Source organism: Pseudochaenichthys georgianus, chromosome 22 (genome assembly GCF_902827115.2).
Source record: "Pseudochaenichthys georgianus chromosome 22, fPseGeo1.2, whole genome shotgun sequence".
Lineage (NCBI taxonomy): Eukaryota > Metazoa > Chordata > Actinopteri > Perciformes > Channichthyidae > Pseudochaenichthys > Pseudochaenichthys georgianus.
Window position 1 is genome coordinate 5101284 of NC_047524.1, and position 19365 is coordinate 5120648.

The 19365-nt window shown below is 39.1% G+C and overlaps 2 protein-coding genes across 3 annotated transcripts; both read left to right on the plus strand.

Moving 5' to 3' along the window:
- The first annotated feature begins 304 nt into the window (after positions 1-304).
- On the plus strand, positions 305-10557 carry LOC117468043 (RING finger protein 145). The gene is made up of 11 exons (XM_034111999.2): positions 305-574; positions 1202-1467; positions 2014-2122; positions 2430-2521; positions 3318-3559; positions 3886-4064; positions 4250-4390; positions 5788-5970; positions 6085-6232; positions 6686-7042; positions 8471-10557. Exons 2-11 carry the CDS (start codon positions 1299-1301, stop codon positions 9251-9253), a joined length of 2403 nt encoding a protein of 800 aa, XP_033967890.1. The 5' UTR covers positions 305-574; positions 1202-1298; the 3' UTR covers positions 9254-10557.
- Positions 10558-11286: 729 nt separating this feature from the next.
- LOC117467604 (ubiquitin-conjugating enzyme E2 D2-like) lies at positions 11287-18710 on the plus strand. Of its 2 annotated transcripts, XM_034111329.2 has the most exons (8): positions 11287-11697; positions 12984-13047; positions 13637-13668; positions 13870-13947; positions 14355-14460; positions 15013-15106; positions 16877-16926; positions 17716-18710. In XM_034111329.2, exons 1-7 carry the CDS (start codon positions 11674-11676, stop codon positions 16923-16925), a joined length of 447 nt encoding a protein of 148 aa, XP_033967220.1. In that variant the 5' UTR covers positions 11287-11673; the 3' UTR covers position 16926; positions 17716-18710. The 2 variants fall into 2 exon arrangements, with proteins under 2 accessions (XP_033967220.1, XP_033967222.1); XM_034111331.2 differs by lacking the exon at positions 16877-16926 and having other exon boundaries at positions 11289-11697.
- The last annotated feature ends 655 nt before the right edge of the window (positions 18711-19365 follow it).

Consider the following 19365-nt stretch of genomic DNA (forward strand, 5'->3'; position numbering starts at 1 on the left):
TTGGTATATTTTATCAAGAGGGTGTGGGGCTGAAAGGGCAGATCTTTTATAAGAAAAATACTGACACCAGATGCCATGCCTAGCTAATATCAGACAATAACAGAGGAGCAGATCTAAGTCATAATAAGTCATCAAGGCCATACATCAAATCATTAAGAAAGTAGTTACTATCACACTATCGTTAGTAGTAGTAGTAGTAGTAGTAGTAGTAGTAGTAGTAGTAGTAGTAAAACTCGACTTTTATTTTGAGATCAAGGATACCTGTACCTCATTGGTTACTTTCGCTATGACGTGTACACGGGAAGTGGCCACGCAAGCGAACGGAATCATAACATTGCATTTGAAGTCTCTCTACTCATCCATTTATCGTTGAATTTCAGATATTTCAATTAAATGTTTACATGCCGGCTATTTCTAGCTATATTTTAGAAGCAGAACATATAGAAAAATATTAAAATATGTTACGTGTGATGCTGCTATGAAAGAAAAACATGCTGTTGGTCGCTGTGGAAGCTAACCAACAGCAGCTAGCTAGCATATGGCTGTTCGGCTGTGATGAGTACCACCGTGCAAAGTAAGTGAAATACTGTCATTTTATACACACTAGCTACTAAAAAGCGTTGTGAATATTATGTTTGAATTCATAAGATTACTACTTCACGTCTCTAGCGTTGATTAAAGGCTTAAATGTGACGCTTAAGGAGTGAGTATAGCTAGTATCGGCCTGTTTGCTCAGGGAAGTCAAACAGTGCCTTATGAAGTTTTAACTTGTACCCTTTAGATTCTGCATCACAATCACATGCACATGTTTATTTCACAAACTAGCAATTTAAATATATTTATGTAGGATTTCAGATGTTTTTACAAATATACCTCCTGCAAAACTGAACATAAAAGTATTATTCATCAGTTTTATGGTTGAACTTATTGTATGCATTTAGAAAATGTTGAACTATCACTTATCACTGTTTTCATTTGATAACAGTTTATGTACTAGTTTTAACAAAAATACCTTATGGAAATGTCATATTCATAAAGCTACATTTCTTAACTCACCACATATTAGGTTGATTTTGATTTACTATGATTTATATTAACCTTATATAGTTTCCTGAAATAACTATTGTTTTTTGTATTGATTGGAATGCTTTGGCTGATATAAGTCAATTTAAAAACATGAAGCTTCTGTTGTGTTTTTCAGATGACAAGAAGATGAGCAGGAGGTGCGCTGACAGCATGTGACACAAACAGCTTTCCACTCATCACACCCCCCCCCCCCCTCCCCTCCCAAAATAAAGATGCCTCGACTGGAAGAGCTGGCCAACGTGGCCCTGAGGGTGCCGAGCATCCTGGTGCTGGACCTGCTGTATAAATGTGACATTGAAGGGCTAACGGAGCACCTCAAGGCCAAAAATGATGACATGCTTTTCAAATACAAATATGTCATCTGGAACATGTACTACATTGGTTAGTATGCACATGAGGAGATATTGAGTATGTTACATTAAAGGTAGGGTAGGTAAGAATGTAGAAACCAGCTCGAGTGCGCTAGAATTTGAAAGTACGCAGCCGGAAAAAATCTGCCCCTTCCTTCAGACTTCCTCACAGAGCCCCTCCTCCAACACACATGAACGCGCACATGACCGATGAGGGCACGAGATAAGTTTGTGCACAGATGGAAGGCTGTCGTGCTTTTTACAGCGCCACGGCTTCCACAGATGAAATGTTTTAATGTATTTACTGTCAAAGCATTTAATGTATTCATTGCTATCGGGATGTTAAGAGCATTCCATGGAATATAACAAAAAGTGTTTCTGAAGTGAATTACCTACCCCACCTTTAAACAGGAGAGTGTGCGTTGACACCATGAAGTTGTTTTACTTTTCATTGACTGTTTGTGAATCCACTTTGTGTGCCGTTTATCATTTAGATTTTTAGAAGAGACTAGTATTTTCATTCCTGGCTTCATTAAAACACGGAGAACATGACATGAGCATTTAATTTGTCTTCCAGGGCATCTCCTTAACTTGGTGGTGTTGGTTCTTCCTCTGAGGCACATTGTGACGCTCTACCTCCACATCCTCGCTGCGCTCCTCCTGTACATGGGGCATCAGATTTCAAAGTGAGCTTCTGCTAATACTACATATATTATTTTTGTAATCATGCAGATTTGTTTGACTAACATCTGTTTTCTCTCCTGACACACGTTGACATACTCTGTGTATCCAGCATGTCTGTGGAGACGGAAATCACTTTACTTTAATAATAGCTGTTTGAGACTCTACCTCATTTATTGCAAAACATTTTCAAATGTGTCATTCATTGATGTACCCAGTCTAGATAAAACATTCAAATTAAAATGTTGGCAACATTTGGTTTTAAGATATCCTAAAACAATTGTGTATTGTTTTTTACTGTTCATTTCCCAGGGATTATGTCCATGACGAGCTGCAGTACGGTTATGAAGGAGCGGTGTACCTCGATTCTCTAGCCTTCAACAGATTTGTCTCTGCAATGACGAGTGAGTCCACAAACTAAACGCACATGAAGCATTTACCGTACTTTTCGGACTATAAGCCGCGACTTTTTCCCCCATTTTTTTTTTGTACAGCTAACGGCCACTAGGGAACCTCCTAAATCTATGGATTTTACAGTTTAAAATTAACCACCTTTAACTCTATGGGCTCTATGACCGGTCCGCGCCTGCCACCTTTAAGCGGCGGGCTCCAGCAGGAAAAGCTGGAGGCCGGAAAAGAGTGAGACAGGTAGCGCGCCAAAGTAAAAGTGGAACCGAGAGACAGAACGAGAGCAAGACAGACGGACAATTTAGCTGCTGCGGCTTATATGCAGGTGCGCTTTATAGTCCGAAAAGTACGGTACACTCATTTAGTTTCAAATTCAAAAGGACTGTAAATAAATAGCATGTCAAAGAAAAGCCTTCTCAGCTTCATTCATAATGTTTGGCATGTCTTTTCATTTTGTTTGAACATTTAGAATCAGAATCAGAAACGGGTTTATTGCCAGGCAGGTTCTCACGTACGAGGAATTTGACTAGGTGTCGGTGCATACATACAAATTAAAAACAAACATTTAAAAAAGAACACAGATAGCCAACTATATTAAGAACACTGTAATGCAAATATAGTAAGATAGCAATCAAATAAAGCAGTACTTTACATTGAACTAGAATGCAATACATGATAGAATATAAAATATATGCAGTAAGCAAGTATTTATGAACAGATGACAGATAAGTCGTTCACTTGCATTTCATACAGTCTGGGCATAAAATGGTCCTCTTGTGATTTCCTGTGCAGGTCAGATTATTCTCAGCACGCTGTGTGCCTTCCTGATGAAGAGCAGGAAGGTGTGGCTGTTCTCGGCCCACCTGCTCCCCCTGCTGGCCCGACTCTGCTTCCTGCGGCACGCCACGCTGCTCACCGTCAACACGCTGTCCGTGGGCCTCACCGCAGCGGGGATCACCGTGTTCCTCCTCGCACATCTCTTTGTGCCGTACCGCCTCGCAAAGGCTGCCTATTCAGAGCTGCTGCAGCTGGAGGTACTCTTATTCTGAGATGTATTTATATTGAAGCACTTTCTCAATGTTTCTCATTCGAGTTATTCAGATTATTTTACTATTTTAGACTTTGTTCATTCATCTAAACATGTTTCGATACTGTATACTTTTTATTTTTGAAAATGAGTGTTAAATAATCATCAAAAATAAAATGTTCCATTACGACAACATTCCTGTGTTTTAATACAAATGATTTGTAATTGTTTCACTGTCACACAAGGTTAAACCAATCCTGTACCTACTGTTGGTAATGCTCTTTTCTTCTCTGTGTGTTTCACACGACTCTCCACATGAACTCGTCCCCTCAGGTGATCGAGCTGTACCGACTCCTGGCTGTGGGCATCTCTCTGTGGAACCAGTTTGCCGTCCCGGTGCTCTTCAGTGTTTTCTGGTTTGTCCTCTTTGTCGTCCAGCTGTTCTCAGACACCATGTCCCCCAAATCCTCGGCAGCGGGAAATCAGGGAATCCTCTTCTTCCTGCTCACAAGGTGCACTTTTAACTAAATACATTTAATCAAGCATAATGTGGGTTATAGATAGTAAAAGATACTTCTTCCACCTTTCGTGATGTGATTATGTGGATTATTATTCCTTTGTGTGTGTTTTTACCTGACATTAGGCAGGTCATATGTTTTTAATAACTGTGTTTTTGTTTGTTTATGGCACCCCTCAGTGTGTCTGAATGTTGTGCCACACCGTACTCCCTCCTGGGTCTGACCTTCGTGGTTTCCTATCTCGCTCTCGGGCTGCTCAACCTATGCAAGTTCTACCTGGGAGGTCACGCAGCCATTCTGAACGAGAACGTCATGCACAGGTGAGATCTGCAGGTGTATAGTATATCCTAGTATAATGAAGTCCTGCGCTGTCTGCAGGTTTATATTCAGGGGGTCCGCGGGGTCTTAAAAAGTATTAAAAGTTGATAAATCAATTTAGCGAAAATGAAGGCTATTAAAAAGTTTTAAACGGCATTTTCCAAGGTGTTACATTTTGTAGCTTGTTTTCAATAAGTATATAAATGGTCCAAAGAGGTTGTGTTCTACAGTCTGCCTGAATGTAATCATTGCGTAGGTGTGTAGTGTGATTCTGTGTAGTTTATTTATGGCATCCCGTTGGATCTGACGTCATCTGAACAGGACATCGCACGCTCACTGCTTGATCGCGCGAAGGCCCGTTTACGCCGGTTGTTAAACAACATCGTTATGGGGAAATGCAAGTTTGCGTCCAAATGGTTGGAAGATAAGGATGAAGGACAATCAATACTGTATATAGTCAATGTGAGGTCAAGTGTGTCGCCAAGGTAACCGGGTAAAACTCCAAGTGGCGATGAGGTCTTAAAATGTATGGAAAGGGTCTTGAAAGGTTTTACATTTGACTTCAGGATTCCTGCATATACCCTGATAATATATAACCAATTAACTTCCATGTATAGAAAATGTATCATATACTATATATATATATATACACAATAGAGTATTTTATCTAACAGTTTCAAGTTCATATCTGATGGCTAAACAATTAGCTGAAACTCACAATAAAGTAAACCTGATTTTATGGAGATTCATCACTACAAAGCAACCATCTTTCACATGCATTGCATTTTAATAAAATGTGCACATTTAAATGAATGTATGTCTGTTGGTTCGTTCTATATTTGTGTGTTAGTTTCCTTCTTGTGTAGAAAGTTTGAGATGTATTTGTTGCGTCTTTCTGATTGTGCCCGTTACCACTGGGTAAGTAGCAGCAAAAGTGGCAGGTGACTTTCGAGAAATGTACTTTTGACTTTGCTCTTTGTTTACTCCCCAAACAGTGTCAACAACAGGTGGCAACAACATCTTAATTAATTGTAAAAGTTATAGTTTTTTTATTCTGACCAGTAGCTGACCAATAGCTTTTTGTTTTCTGTTTCACTTTTAGTTAATATTGTTCTTCTTAAGGTGTCTATTCTACATGATCACTTGTGTAATTAAACAAAAAAGTAAAACAATGTAAAAAAATATGGTAATAGGAAAAAGGGATGAAGCTTTGATGCCAACAAAAATGAAAGCTTTTTTAAAGGGAGCTTTAAAAAACTAACTATTTATTCCATTACTCATAAGAAGAGAGCGCTGTTTGTATGGGTGTATGTTTACAGTTGAAATTATGTCATCAGTCGAGCCCCTATGTGTTTCCCTCTCTTTGATGATGATCACTGTTTACGCTTGCTGTGTTCAGAGGTGTGACGGAGGGCGTCACTCTGCTGCTGCTCGCTCTGCAGACCGGCCTGCTGGACATGCAGGCCCTGCAGCGCACCTTCCTCCTCAGCATCATCCTCTTCATCGTGGCCACTTCCACCCTGCAGTCAATGATCGAGATAACAGATCCGGTTATTCTGGCGCTCGGTGCATCCCGCAACAGGTAACTGCTACTCCAGTCATTACCATTTATTATGGCGAGATGCAGATTAAGATTTTTGAGGTTATAGGCCAAGAAAGTTCTCTGAGTATTTTTCTCTTTTTCTCTTCTGTGCAGGAGTGTGTGGAAGCACTTGCGTGGCATCAGCATGTGTCTGCTCCTGCTGATTTTCCCTGTGTACATGGCTTATAAAATCTCCAAGTTCTTCCACATGGACTTCTGGCTCCTTATACTGGTGTCCAGCTGCATGCTGACTTCCCTTCAGGTAGGATGTGTTATTTAGAAGGAAGGAAGTTGGAATATGTTTTTTTTTGGACAAGAGTTGAGTGGAAGTTTTAAAACGTTTTTATCCTCGCGTGTTTCAAAATATTTAAAATATCATCCCGCTAAAACTTTGTATTTGTTTATCTTTTCTTCAGAATAAGAAAATAAATTGCTAGATACATTTTCCTAATTTACGACTTCCAAGATTCTATAATCACATAAACATCTACATTTAACACTTTAAAACATTTTCAAAACACATCTGAAAAAAGTAACTTGGAAAATTAGTCCTGGCAAAACATTTTTTTTCTCCCACGTGTTTAAAAGATAAAATATTATACACCTTGTAAAATAGATCAAAAAGTCTTACTAATAAACACTGCAAGTCACAACATTTCCAACATGAAGCCCTTTATTCATGCTGTTCTTGATTAAAATATTCTGTTTGTTCCAGGTCACAGGCACCATGCTGATCTACTCCCTGTTCATGGTGGAGCTGTTCCGCCGTGACCCGATCGAGAGCCTCGATGAGGTGATCTACTGGGTGAACGCCGTCAGCCGCGTGCTGGAGTTCGTGGTGGCGCTGTGCGTGGTGGCGTACGGCACCTGGGAGTCGCTGTTTGGCGAGTGGAGCTGGATGGGCGCCTCCGTCATCATCATCCACTCGTACTTCAACGTTTGGCTCCGAGCTCAGTCCGGCTGGAAGAGCTTCCTGCTCAGACAGGAAGCGGCGAAAAAGATCAACTCCCTCCCCCTGGCCACGGCTCAGCAGCTGCAGGAACACAACGACGTCTGCTCCATCTGCTTCCAGGTCAGTCACCTACCGTCCCACTATAGAAAATCTTAAATACAAAAACACTTTTTTACCCTGATGTGGCCATGAAGAGTGTCTTTAAAATCAAAGTGTCTACACAACATCATAAGGAAAAGACGGTACACGTGTGCAGTAGTTTCTGTTTTTATCTTATCGCCAATCAGTGTTTACGCTGTTGTAAAAACTGTGACTTCATTTGTTTAGTCATCAACCTTTTTTTCCATGACTAAGACGAGACAATGACCAGGCCGCACAGGCGTAATTCATTACAGATGTGTCAGTATCGACATCCAATTACATTGTTGACAAAAAGACAAGACTAAATGTAGTTTTAAAAATATAAAGATTTACTTTTTTAGAATTGGAAATATAGAAAAAGAACACAAATAATCAAAAGCACAATAACCCAGTGTTCAATCTGACAATCTTATATATTTATTCAGATACAAAATCTCTACACAAGTATAGAGTGATGTTGTTCATTATCAGTAATGTTCATTCACAATGCTGACTGTAACATACACTGTGTACATATTGTACTTTATGAGTGTGTACTTTCAAAGCAGCTCCATCTCGTTCTTCCAGTTCAGCTGCACCGCTCCTCTCGCTGCTCAGGCACGAATCTTTGGCCTTCAGCCCGTTTGTTTTTTAATCAAACCGGTTTAAGATGTTCTAACTGGTCCTCAATAAAGATGACAGGCTGAGTGTCAAGGAAGCAGCTGAAGAAACCTTTATAATAACAGAGAACTTTTGTGGGGAAGCCTTGACATTCGCTGGTTCAAGAGCTTTTCAAGTAGCTTTTTTAAAGAAAATGTAAATAATAAAACACATTATAAAAGGAAAAGAAAAGAAAGTTTGGGGCTCTCTGCTGGAACTGCTACCCCCGCGACCCGACCACGGATAAGCGGGAGAAGATGGATGGATTATAAAAGGAGATTAATGAAGAGAGGTAACATTTAAAAAAACGGTATTAATTTAATTTGCTCATTGTTTTCAAAAGAAGTCCAATAGTACTGTACAGTATTAATGTTTAAGTGTGGCTAATATGTACACTAACAAGATACCTAATGATAAGTAAGTAAGTAAAAACCAAAATATAAAAGTCAGAAACAAGCATTACAAACTGCTTTTATTAATACAATTTAAAATCTCTCTCTCAAACACATTTTAAACACCTAAAACAAAACATTTCAGTTTAAGTGTACGCAATATTACACTGTTACCGCTTTATTGTGCTGTCATACAGCCCTTTTCTTTTAACTATGATATCTTCAAAGTCACTAAACTCCAATGACAAAAACAGTTACTTTTTGGAGTTGCTTAGTTTGTGTGATGGTGTGACTTCGGTGAATCCCAAGTAACGCTTTTAGCTAAATACTGGTCTCTCGTTATTGTTTAAGTGGGTTATGTCTCTCATCCTCACAGGAAATGAGCTCTGCTGTGATCACATACTGCGGACACTTCTTCCACGGCAACTGCCTGCGCAAGTGGCTGTACGTGCAGGAGACGTGCCCCATGTGCCACCAGAAGGTGCGCCCCAGCCCCAGAGAGAGACACACAGCTTCAGGAGACGCTGCAGAGGAGGAGGCAACTCCCAGAGACACGGGGCCGGATCCGTCTGCACAACAAGAGGAAGATCTGAACCAGGACGACGGCTCGTTACCAGAGATGCAGAGCGATGCTGTAACTCCAGATCCTGCAGAGCAGCAGGAGGAGATTAAAAGCTTTGAGGATGGAGATTGTGCGAGAGAAGGTAAAGACAAACAAGAGGAAACTCAAGGGGAAGCTGTTCATGGTCTTCGTTTCAGCTCCAGTGGAGATTTTGTTGGATTTGTGAGCCCCTGCTCTTCAGGGGGAGATCCAGAATCACATAACACCTCTCTTTCTAACATGCACAACGAAGGTGAGGAGAGTGGCTCACCGCCGCCATCAACATTAGAGCGCCAATCTGCCTCATATGGAGCAGAACGTGAAGACCGCAGCAGTGCTTTCTCTCCTGAAAACAGGGATCTTAATAAACACAATGACTGTGAACGAACAACCAGATCATGCAGCCTTGAATCAAACAAAAATCTTGAGGCATGCGGTGTAAACAGCCAAACCTCAGTTAAATCTTCTAATAAAAACTCAGAATTCTTAGACTGCGTTGAGGATCCTGAAAACCATAACGGTTCTTCCTCCTGCACACGCTCAGAGGACAGTGACTGACTGCATCAGTGCCTTGGGAGGATGTCAGAGGGTGATCTTCCATAACGAAGGATTCGAACACATTTGCCTTCTCTCTGTGTTAACCAATCAAAATGGTCTTTTACTGGACATTATAATAAATGTTAAGGAAATAACATGTGTTTGTGTTTAATATGGGCTACCTTCAGGCTGCAGGCTAAATGCTAAAACGTTATAATAAATAACCACCATTAATAAATATTATACTGATAGTTCAAACCGGAGAGACGTGATGTATGGAATACATATTTATTTATTGTTACACGTCATATGAATGAAATGATTGCCATGATAATACAACAGGAGAATGGAAAGGTGTTTGGCGATTAGGCCCCGGTTTGCAGGATAATCCTTCAGGAGGGAAAGAACCGCTCCGATGAAATCCCCGGGGTCTAGAGACACTGGTGGTGGTGATGAGTAGGTGGGACCGGTCTGAAGAAGGAAGGTTAGCTTTGTCCTGGAGGAGACGGGAGGCGAGAGGGGTGGAGGAGGGTTGCGTGTGGTCACCTGAAATGACAACTGACAGGAAGAAAGAGCAGGTATTAAAGGAATTTAACGTGTGCAGCAATTGGCTGCTGAGTGGTGACGCCCACATATTTAATGAGGGGGGAGAGAGCAATAGAGTGACGTGTAAGTGACTCATTGTCTTCCTTATTGAACTTGCGCTAAAGCTTTCATTAGTTTTACTGTTGTCAAACAATAAAATGCTAATTAAAAATGTTAACTTTTATTTAATTTTAATATTTTGTTTGTTATAATAATTGATATTATATAATTGTTTTGATCTTTTGCATTATTGGATCATTTTGGCCTCATCCATATATTGGGTTTTGAATAATATGCAGGTCTGATATTGGTAACATTTGAAAAATAAATAAATCAGGAATGATCTCTTGCAGTGTGAACGTAGCCATAAAGAGACTGAATTGTGTTGGGTTAAAATCCCTTATTGTACAACTGTAAAGAAATTAAATTATAATTCATAGAACTGATTTACAACTATGAAACAATTATCTTGCATCAATATTTACCAAATTCTCGAAGGTTACAGGTAAATATGTTTACTAATAAATTACATTTAAATTAATTCATTTTGTTTTTCTGTAGTTCTCATGAAGTGCAGTTTTGTGAAAGCAATATGAATGGAAGTTTCAGCATTAGTCTCTTTAATTCATAAATCAGCCTTTTTGTTCTGCTTCTCTGTCTCCAAGTATTACATTTCTGCTTTGAACGTCTGCTTTTCATTTTTGAACTGAAGTCACTGATTTAATAAATTCATATATATATGAATATATATACATATCTGACTATTTGAAATGGACTGGATTGTATACCCCCACATTATGGTTATTTTCTGACTGAGTCTGACTGAAGTTTAAACTGAATGTTCACATACATTTAGAATCATCATCAAAACATGTATTTTGTTGTAGGTTCTTTATTTGTTACACCTCGCGAACACACGGATAGTAATGTACTACTTTTGTTTTTCAAATAATATGTTTGTTTGTAGGGTTTTCCCTGAAAAAATGTAATGCAATAATTCAATTTTTTACATTTTCATAGCACATAACACCATTAAATTATACAAGTATACAATAGTTCACGATTTGGAATGAAGTTAAATACATAATAAAGAGAGCAACTTTGATATATTCTCTTGAAAATCATAAAACATCCTTAAAACACAATTTTACATGATCAATATAACTAATAACTGAATAATTATTAAGCGGCTGTTTTAAATGATAACATCACCATTTAAAAAGCGAGTGCTTAATAAAAAGATCAGTTAATTAAACACCGACATGTCCAGACTGGTCCGTGTACATGTTGTTTCACAGCAGTGTTGTAATGGTGCGTTCAAACCGAAGGCAAAGCGAACTCTTTCGCGCGGTGCGATTACATACAAAGTGAACGTAAAGACGCGAAAAGGGCGAGTTCGCGCAGGTCGAGGCGAAGTGTAAACGCGGTATGAGCGAACTGCCAGCGCAGCGCCCGTCACTCAGCCGCACCGCCTTCTGCTCATAAAGCCCCGACACAAGCACATCGCCGCAAGTTGGCTAACAGCAGCGTTGTCGACCGGGGTTACTTCACCTCGTTTAGTCTCAACCGGCGGATACACCATCCGACATAATACTTGGTAACTTCGCTGTAAAGTGAGGGTTTATCGAAGGATAGTGTCGTTTAAAATAAGCTGCAGAACACTGCCAGCTATCTTTGTTACGAACTCCGCATACGTAGTTTTAGCTCGCTAGCTAACGGGCGCTAGGTCGAGAAAGAAAAGGCCGTCGAGTTTACCCAGAGTCAGTTATTTAACAGAACGCGGAATAGTCCTGGCACATCACGGTTGCCTTGGATAGGAAAACACTTCAAATTAAAGGAGAAAACATTGAAAGAAGATGGCTTTGAAACGGATTAATAAGGTAAGAGCATTTCGCTTAGCTAGCGGCATTAGCACGCCGGGCTAGCCTCCCACATTGCTGCTCTTGTACCGCTGAGAACATGGCGGTGAAACAAGTGTTTTTAAGTTTCTGTTTGCACTCGTTTTGTGTGTTAACATTTGAGTGAGTTGAAGGTGTTAACTGTTGGTGGACACGTCTTAAAGTCTCATCGATATACACGTTTAAGATAAGATGGCTCGCTAACATTAGCAGTTTCGGTTACAGGTTCCGTGTGTTTGACGAAGTGAATTGGGGGAAAAACGAGGCCTCATTAACTGCCCAACACTTCATACCTTTACACACATCATATAAATGGTCCTTGGGTTATGGTTACAGGCCTTTACTGGATACTTGGTTGTTATTACTTCTAGGTAATAGTTCCTACATGTTGTAATACTCCACCAGAACCCATGACTCATAGCACAAACTAGATCAGTTCATGATACACTTCCTTGGTATGTGATAGTTTTTGTTTTGTGTCTGTGAAGATCACAGGGTGTGTTCTGGCATTTAAATGGGGGACACTGGCAACATGAGATTGAAGTACAGATCCTGAAATGTTCGCATCCATGCTTTATTTCTTCACTCTGCTGTTTACCAGGATCTTCTTTCAAAGAAATCCATCAACTTACTTGTGAAATGTTGCGTGTCAGAAGGCCGGGGTGGGGCTGAAAGGGAGCTGTGGACCTAAAATTAACATTAGAGGCTGTGGTAAAGGTTCTTGGGTGTCGTCTTGCTGTTAATTTGGGATAACACGGTGGCCCCCTCCCCTCTCTTAGAGGAACTGTATGAACCTTGAGGGTTGGGGCAAGAGATAACAACACTTGCCAGGACAGTGCTGTGAAACAAACAAGACTACATGGACATTAATGCTGTGACCCAACCTTTTAACTACTCTTAAACTGATTTCTCCTTTGGGTTATTAAATGTCTGATGGTAAACCATGTCCAAGGTGTTGTCTTTATGTCTTCTGTCTAAATCGCAAAGATAATTTCAACAACAAAAAGCAGGAAAAGATGTTTATTTAATCACAAACTCGCACATTTTAAGTGGACACAACAAGTAAATAAAACTGTTTTACATTATCCCTTGGGAGGATATTGGTTTGAATCTAAACTCACAATAAAAACGACTTTCTCAATTATCCATTTTGACATTTATACTACGGGTGTTAAGTGCACATTGATTTCAGGTGATGTCTCCATCAATCTGTCTGTTAATACCATGATGTCTAATCGATTATTGTTTTAAACTTCTTCTCGTTACAGGAGCTGAACGACCTGGCTCGTGACCCTCCAGCACAATGCTCAGCCGGCCCAGTGGGTGATGACAGTACGTGTCAAATTATGTCTTTGGAAATGCCAGAAACTTAACAGAAATTAGAATTTCCAGCAGACCAAGGCTACATCTTTAACTCAATCTTATTTAATTGACCAACACTCTCAAAGATGTTCAGTTTATGATCACATATGCCACAAATTAAAAAAAACATATCTTCACTTTTGATCAAACAATAAGCACATTTTCCAATAAGTTAATGATCACAGCTAAATAAACACCTTTTTTTATTTTAATGCTTGATTTTTCACAATAATCTGGTGGTTTTTCCACACAATCACTCATGTACACCAAGCATCTTCACACATGTCAAAGGAAACAATCCCATCATTTCTTTAATGATCATTAGTTGATATGAACATCTGGTTAAAACACAGAGGACCCCTGTGAACTTTATTTAAAGGAGAAGTGCTTTTGGAGTTATAACTAATAGATGGCTACAAAACGGCTTGGAATAGGAACATGTTCTATAAAGGGAAATGGTGTTGCATGTAGGCTGTAAACACCAACCTAGTTCCCGTCAGATCACATACCTGTGACCTTTCCCTGGTTCCTAACATTTGTACTTTCTGTTTCTCCACAGTGTTTCACTGGCAAGCCACTATCATGGGACCTGTAAGTACATACTTTATGACATAATTGTTGTTCTCTTGTACTTTTCAAAGAAGCATGATGTTGGAATTTGTCACAGTGTTGTGTTCCTGGCTGCTTTAAATATACCCATGAGATAAAGGTTGACATTTGACTTTATGATGAGAAGCTGTGAACAGGAAGATTATTCATTTACTGAAAGTTATGTAAATGTGTTTCTTTCAGAGTGACAGTCCATATCAGGGAGGAGTTTTCTTCTTGACAATTCATTTTCCAACAGACTACCCCTTCAAACCCCCCAAGGTAAACTGAATCATCAAAGTTTCCTTTTTTTGTGTGCTTTTACAGAGATTTAAAGATATTTTTCATCTTTTTAAATGCAGTATCCCTCATGACAAAAGGATTGTTCTCCACCTTTTCAATGTCAGATACTGGGGTCTATTATGTATGCTTAGAAATAACTTTTCATGGTGAATTTCATAGTTAAGTTCCAGAGAAACAACATGGAAACCTTTCATCTGAAACAAAACAAGCCCAGTTGTCATGAAAACAGATTACCTGTTGAAGAAATACCTGTTTCCAGTATCTGACAGGCATGACTGTTCAGCGTCAGTGCCTCGTGTCGGGGAATTTACATTGCATAACTTTGGCGTGAAGTGTGACGCAGCAATGTGTTACTTGTCCTCATTGTTTTTATGTTTCTCTTTCAGGTTGCATTTACAACAAGAATTTACCACCCAAATATTAACAGTAACGGCAGTATCTGTCTGGATATTCTCAGATCACAATGGTCTCCTGCGCTTACTATTTCTAAAGGTACGGAAAACTCCATGTACTTCACAACAGTCATGTCACTGATAACATGAGAAGCAGTCTGAAATGTTCACTCACAAAACTTACAAACACTTTTGATGAGCAAATAAACGAGGTCCACAAGTCATACTGGTGACAGTTACGCAACATTTCATATATATACATTCACATATTTTACATTCAAAACTAATTTTTTAAGTTTCAAATGTTTGTCTTTTATATATTATGAAATCCCTAGACCAAAATTTGAATAAGATTAATTTATATATATATATACACGTTTTTTTTCTCTCCCATTAAAACAACATTTTCAGCCATGTCAGGTTTTTAAACCTCAAGTGAAACACACATGAATGCAGATGCATAATATAATCTCTTATTATATAGTAATTCCATTGTGTTAATGTTTTACAGTTATTCATGCTGCTGTTAGACTGTGTCAATGCCTGAATTCTAGACACCTGGACATTACATTCGTCACACGATCAATCCGGGGTGACTTGATGTGACTTTGGTATTTCATTAGTAAAACGTGTGTATTTATTTTTCCTGTAGTTCTTCTCTCCATTTGCTCACTGCTATGTGACCCAAACCCCGATGACCCGCTAGTGCCAGAGATCGCACGAGTCTACAAAACAGATAGTCCGAAGTAAGTTACTTGAATATTAAATTCATTTGAACTAATCTCTCCTGAAATGAACAGACCTCTGCAATATGCACTCCCATGTCCTCTTTCATAATGTTCCCCTAGATAAAAGGAATGCAGTATTATACAACCGTCCTGCAGTTAATCACGAGTTGTTTGATGTTGTGGTTTTGTTGAAGTGTAATTTGTCCTGCAGAGACTTGTTTCTTTCAGTCTACTTTCCATGATATTTTAAAACTGTCATTATTTGATCATCCCCAAACTGCATCACCGGGCAGCTGTAAAGTCACACACAGGTGTCTGATCCACAAATATAAAAACAGAAAAAGAGAATTCAAACTTTCTGTGCAGTGTATTTTGTTATATGTGCAAAAATATTCCTTATCTATTTCTCCACTTACAATGAAGAACATTTTTACCAGACCCTATATTTACCGCTCTTTAAAGCACTTAACACATTAGCAAGACAGCAATTGAACAAATCGCAGTCAAGGATTACACTGCAGCAACAGAGTAAAAAGCCTTCAGAAAGAGAAACATTGCACAAGTTCAGATGATGAGAAAGCAGAGATCGAGCCTAAACAGTCATGAATTTAAATGACAATCATGTTTAGGAAAGGCCTGAGGGCCACAACGTCAGCTAAAGAAAGGATGTAGAAATAAGGTGCATTCACACCGCAGTACTTTCCCCACAAAGGTTCATGAGAACTTAGTTCATGAGAACTCTTTAGTTCTCATGAACTAAGTACAGATCGCGTCACTTCTTCTTCTGCTTTGGGTTTACCGGCAGGCCGCAAACAAGTTCACGGCGTATACTGCCACCCGGAGTCCCCGACCGGAAGTCCCCGGAGTTGGAGACTGGCTTCTACTCAGCTTTTCTGCGCTGGGCTAATGCTAATAATGCTAATGCGAGGATAATAAAATATGGCGGCTTCACAAAACTTATTGGGAGTTTTATGGGGCGTGGTTTGCATTCCGCCCAGCCAATCAGACATAGGAACCTTTTTCTCCCACGAAAGTATCTGCTCTCTAGCAGGGACGGAAAAGGAGGTAACATAGGTTCTGATGAACACATTTTCGTTCCGTCTCTTTTTGGTGTGAACGCGACATTTCGGAAATATGTCGGAACTAAAGTGGGAAAAGTACTGCGGTGTGAACGCGGCTATAGATATGGAGCTTAAGTGTGTGACATTTTTCCTACCTTTTTTAATATATAAATACATCCGGAAACCCCGACATTTAGTAAAGTAGTTGCCCATTTGTCAGGAAAAATAGACTTAAGAAACATATACAATATTACCTAAAAACTGAACCCCATAAACTTCATGACAGATTCATTAGGTTTAGCTAGGTGTACCTTAAAGGTAGGTAATTCACTTCAGAAACACTTTTTGTTACATTCCATGGAATGCTCTTAACATCCCGATGGCAATGAATACAGTAAAAAAAATTCATCTGTGGAAGCCGTGGAGCTGTAAAAAGCACGACCAATCATTTTATTAGCCGCCCTGGCTAAAATAACTGGATGGCCTATCTGCCTGTCAGCCTTCCATCTGTGCACAAACTTATCTCGTGCCCTCATTGGTCATGTTCGTGTGTTGGAGGAGGGACTCTGTAAGGAAGTCTGAAGGAATTCTAGCGCACTCAAGCTGGTTTCTCCATTCTTACCTACCCTACCTTAATAAACGTTATTTTTAATGATATTTCAGACTCCTAGTGAAATGTCATGAGTTTGGCCTGAGTCTAGTGTGTAACCTAGTTTCACTCCGTCAGGTACAATAAACTAGCTCAGGAGTGGACAGAGAAGTATGCCATGCTTTAGGGTAAGGTCACGAGGCAGTGCTGCATCTTGCCTGGTGTTATGGGTTGGCCTGTTTGATGGTAACTGTGATTATACTAATCTCCAGTTATGTGCTTATCTAGCCTCCTGCTGTAAATAGTTGACCAAATATTTTTTGCAAATGTATTGACCCACAGATGGAGTCTCTTTGGTTACTGCTCATATATGCCAGATCAATAGTGGTTATTGTGAGGAATCTTTTTAAATGTTTTATTGATACACAACCTCAAAATAGTTACGTTTCTCTACAAAAGAATCTGTAACGCTACCGACACACCTTGTTGTCACAGATAGCATAAGCAATGTATAAACTCTTTTTAAACGAGTGTTATTTTGGAGTTGAGATACTAAAAGCTTTTAAAAAATGTTTTATTTGTTAAAGTTCAGCATGACTCAAAAGTACCTTTCTCTTAGGCCTCTGTGTTTCGCATTTTTGACGATAGGCTTATTAAACTTTTTGTAAAACTGGAAACTGTGTTGTAGCAAAGAAGCATGTAAACAAACCAGCCACTAACTCAAGCATGAAAAAGTTTGATTTTGGAAAACAAACCTTTTTTATTTAAGTTTGTTCAGCATCCAGTATTTTCACACGTATAGTGACGCATTATGTTAGGATGGTATCTTGGCTTCCCCTGTTTTATAAGGCAATGTGCTTAAGTGCATGTGCTTTCAAAAAATCCTAAATTAAAGTGTGCAATTACTTTTAGTTATCAATCGTTTTTGACCGGTGATACGCTGGCTTGCTTACATTTTTCTTTTCCTCTCTTTGCAGATACACCAGAATGGCAAAAGACTGGACACACAAATATGCAATGTGAGGCGTCGCTGGTGGATAATGTTGTTGCTGGTTCAAACAAAAAAAAATCCAGGATTCTGATTTTTCTTCCACTTCCCCCCCTTCTTTTGTTTTGTTAATCAGAGCATTTTACCCCCTCCTTTTTTCCTCTTGCGCGCTCATAAGAAGATAGTGTTTTCTCTCTAGGACACATGCCAGTTTCTGTGACGTTTCGACTCCCAGTTCGTACGGAGTTTAAAAAAATAAATAATATGAATCATTATGGTTCTGAACACTCAGCTTGAGCATGCACCAGTAAGAGTTGGGGATGTTATTCATTCACTCGTATGCACACACTTAGTAGAATCTGATGCGACTGGCTGCATCCTGTGCGGACTTTACCGTACGCTGGATTCCTCAGAGCACTTATAGAGAAGCCTGTCTTTTGCCATACATGTAAATTGTAATGTTTCAAACTGATACAAATACATAAATCTGCTGCATCTTATTTTGAAAGTAGTACAAAATCTAAAACGAAATATTTGGGAAGCTGGTTTTGATGTCTGTCTGTTTTTCTGATCTTTAGTATAGCATTCTACTACCTGAGGAAAGACGTATCTTATTCCACTCAAAGTGTGTACAGAGAAGCACGGCAGTATATATCAATGTTGAGACAAACAAAATATAAGAACTTCAATGTTGTATTTTATGCATGTTAATAAAGGTAGGCTATTATATCTGATATGTTTCTGCAAATGTAGGTGGATTGTAAGGCTGAACAGTTGGACAATTGTGGTTCCCCTCAAAGGCTTTCTTTTGTTTCTTCTGTTATTTAGAAGCCAGTAGATGAGCTGTTAGTTTTATGCCCACTCGAACACTGTCTTCTTGTAGCCCTAAAATATTGATGCAAAGCTTAATGGTTGATAATCAACTTGTCGCTCTGTTTCTTTTTAGTTTTCCCTTCAATAAAGTTACTCCAAACATAAAACGAATCAAGGTTGTGCCTGTTTTGTTTTTCATTTGATGCTAATGTCTTTATATTCCACTCTCCTTTTGGGATGTATTGAGTGTTTATGACTGATTCGTCCATTGATAACCTTGTGTGCCTTTAACAAAGGGCAAGTACCATCAGCTGTCTTACTTAATAAAACCTTGTTTTGGTGATTTCTTTTTATTTTATTTTAAATGTCTTGTAGGTCATTGCTTTTACGAAATAATGCCACTAACTAGTAGACAACTCAACAACTGCTTTGATGAAAATATAATTCAATGGTAGTGGGTTACTGTAACTGCATGTAAATAATCATTTGCAGGTACATTGGACAAAGATACACCTGTGTATTGATTTGTAAAAAGCAAGGAATGTCGGTACCATGAGATAAACGGGGCAACTGTGACCGGTTGCTTGCCAAATCGTGAGCCCACATTTATCTGTACTGCTAAGCCTTATATTGGCTTCCTAGCTTAGTCTTCATCAGCCAGCATCCTTGGTATCTGTTGTCCACTGAGTTGATTCTCACTAAGTAGTCAATATAAGGCTTAGTCCTCTTGCCAAATAGTGAGCCTGTGTTGTATTATAAATGGTTCTTAATGATTAATAAAGTTTTTACAACCTAATTCATAACTAATTCATTTATTAATTAGGTT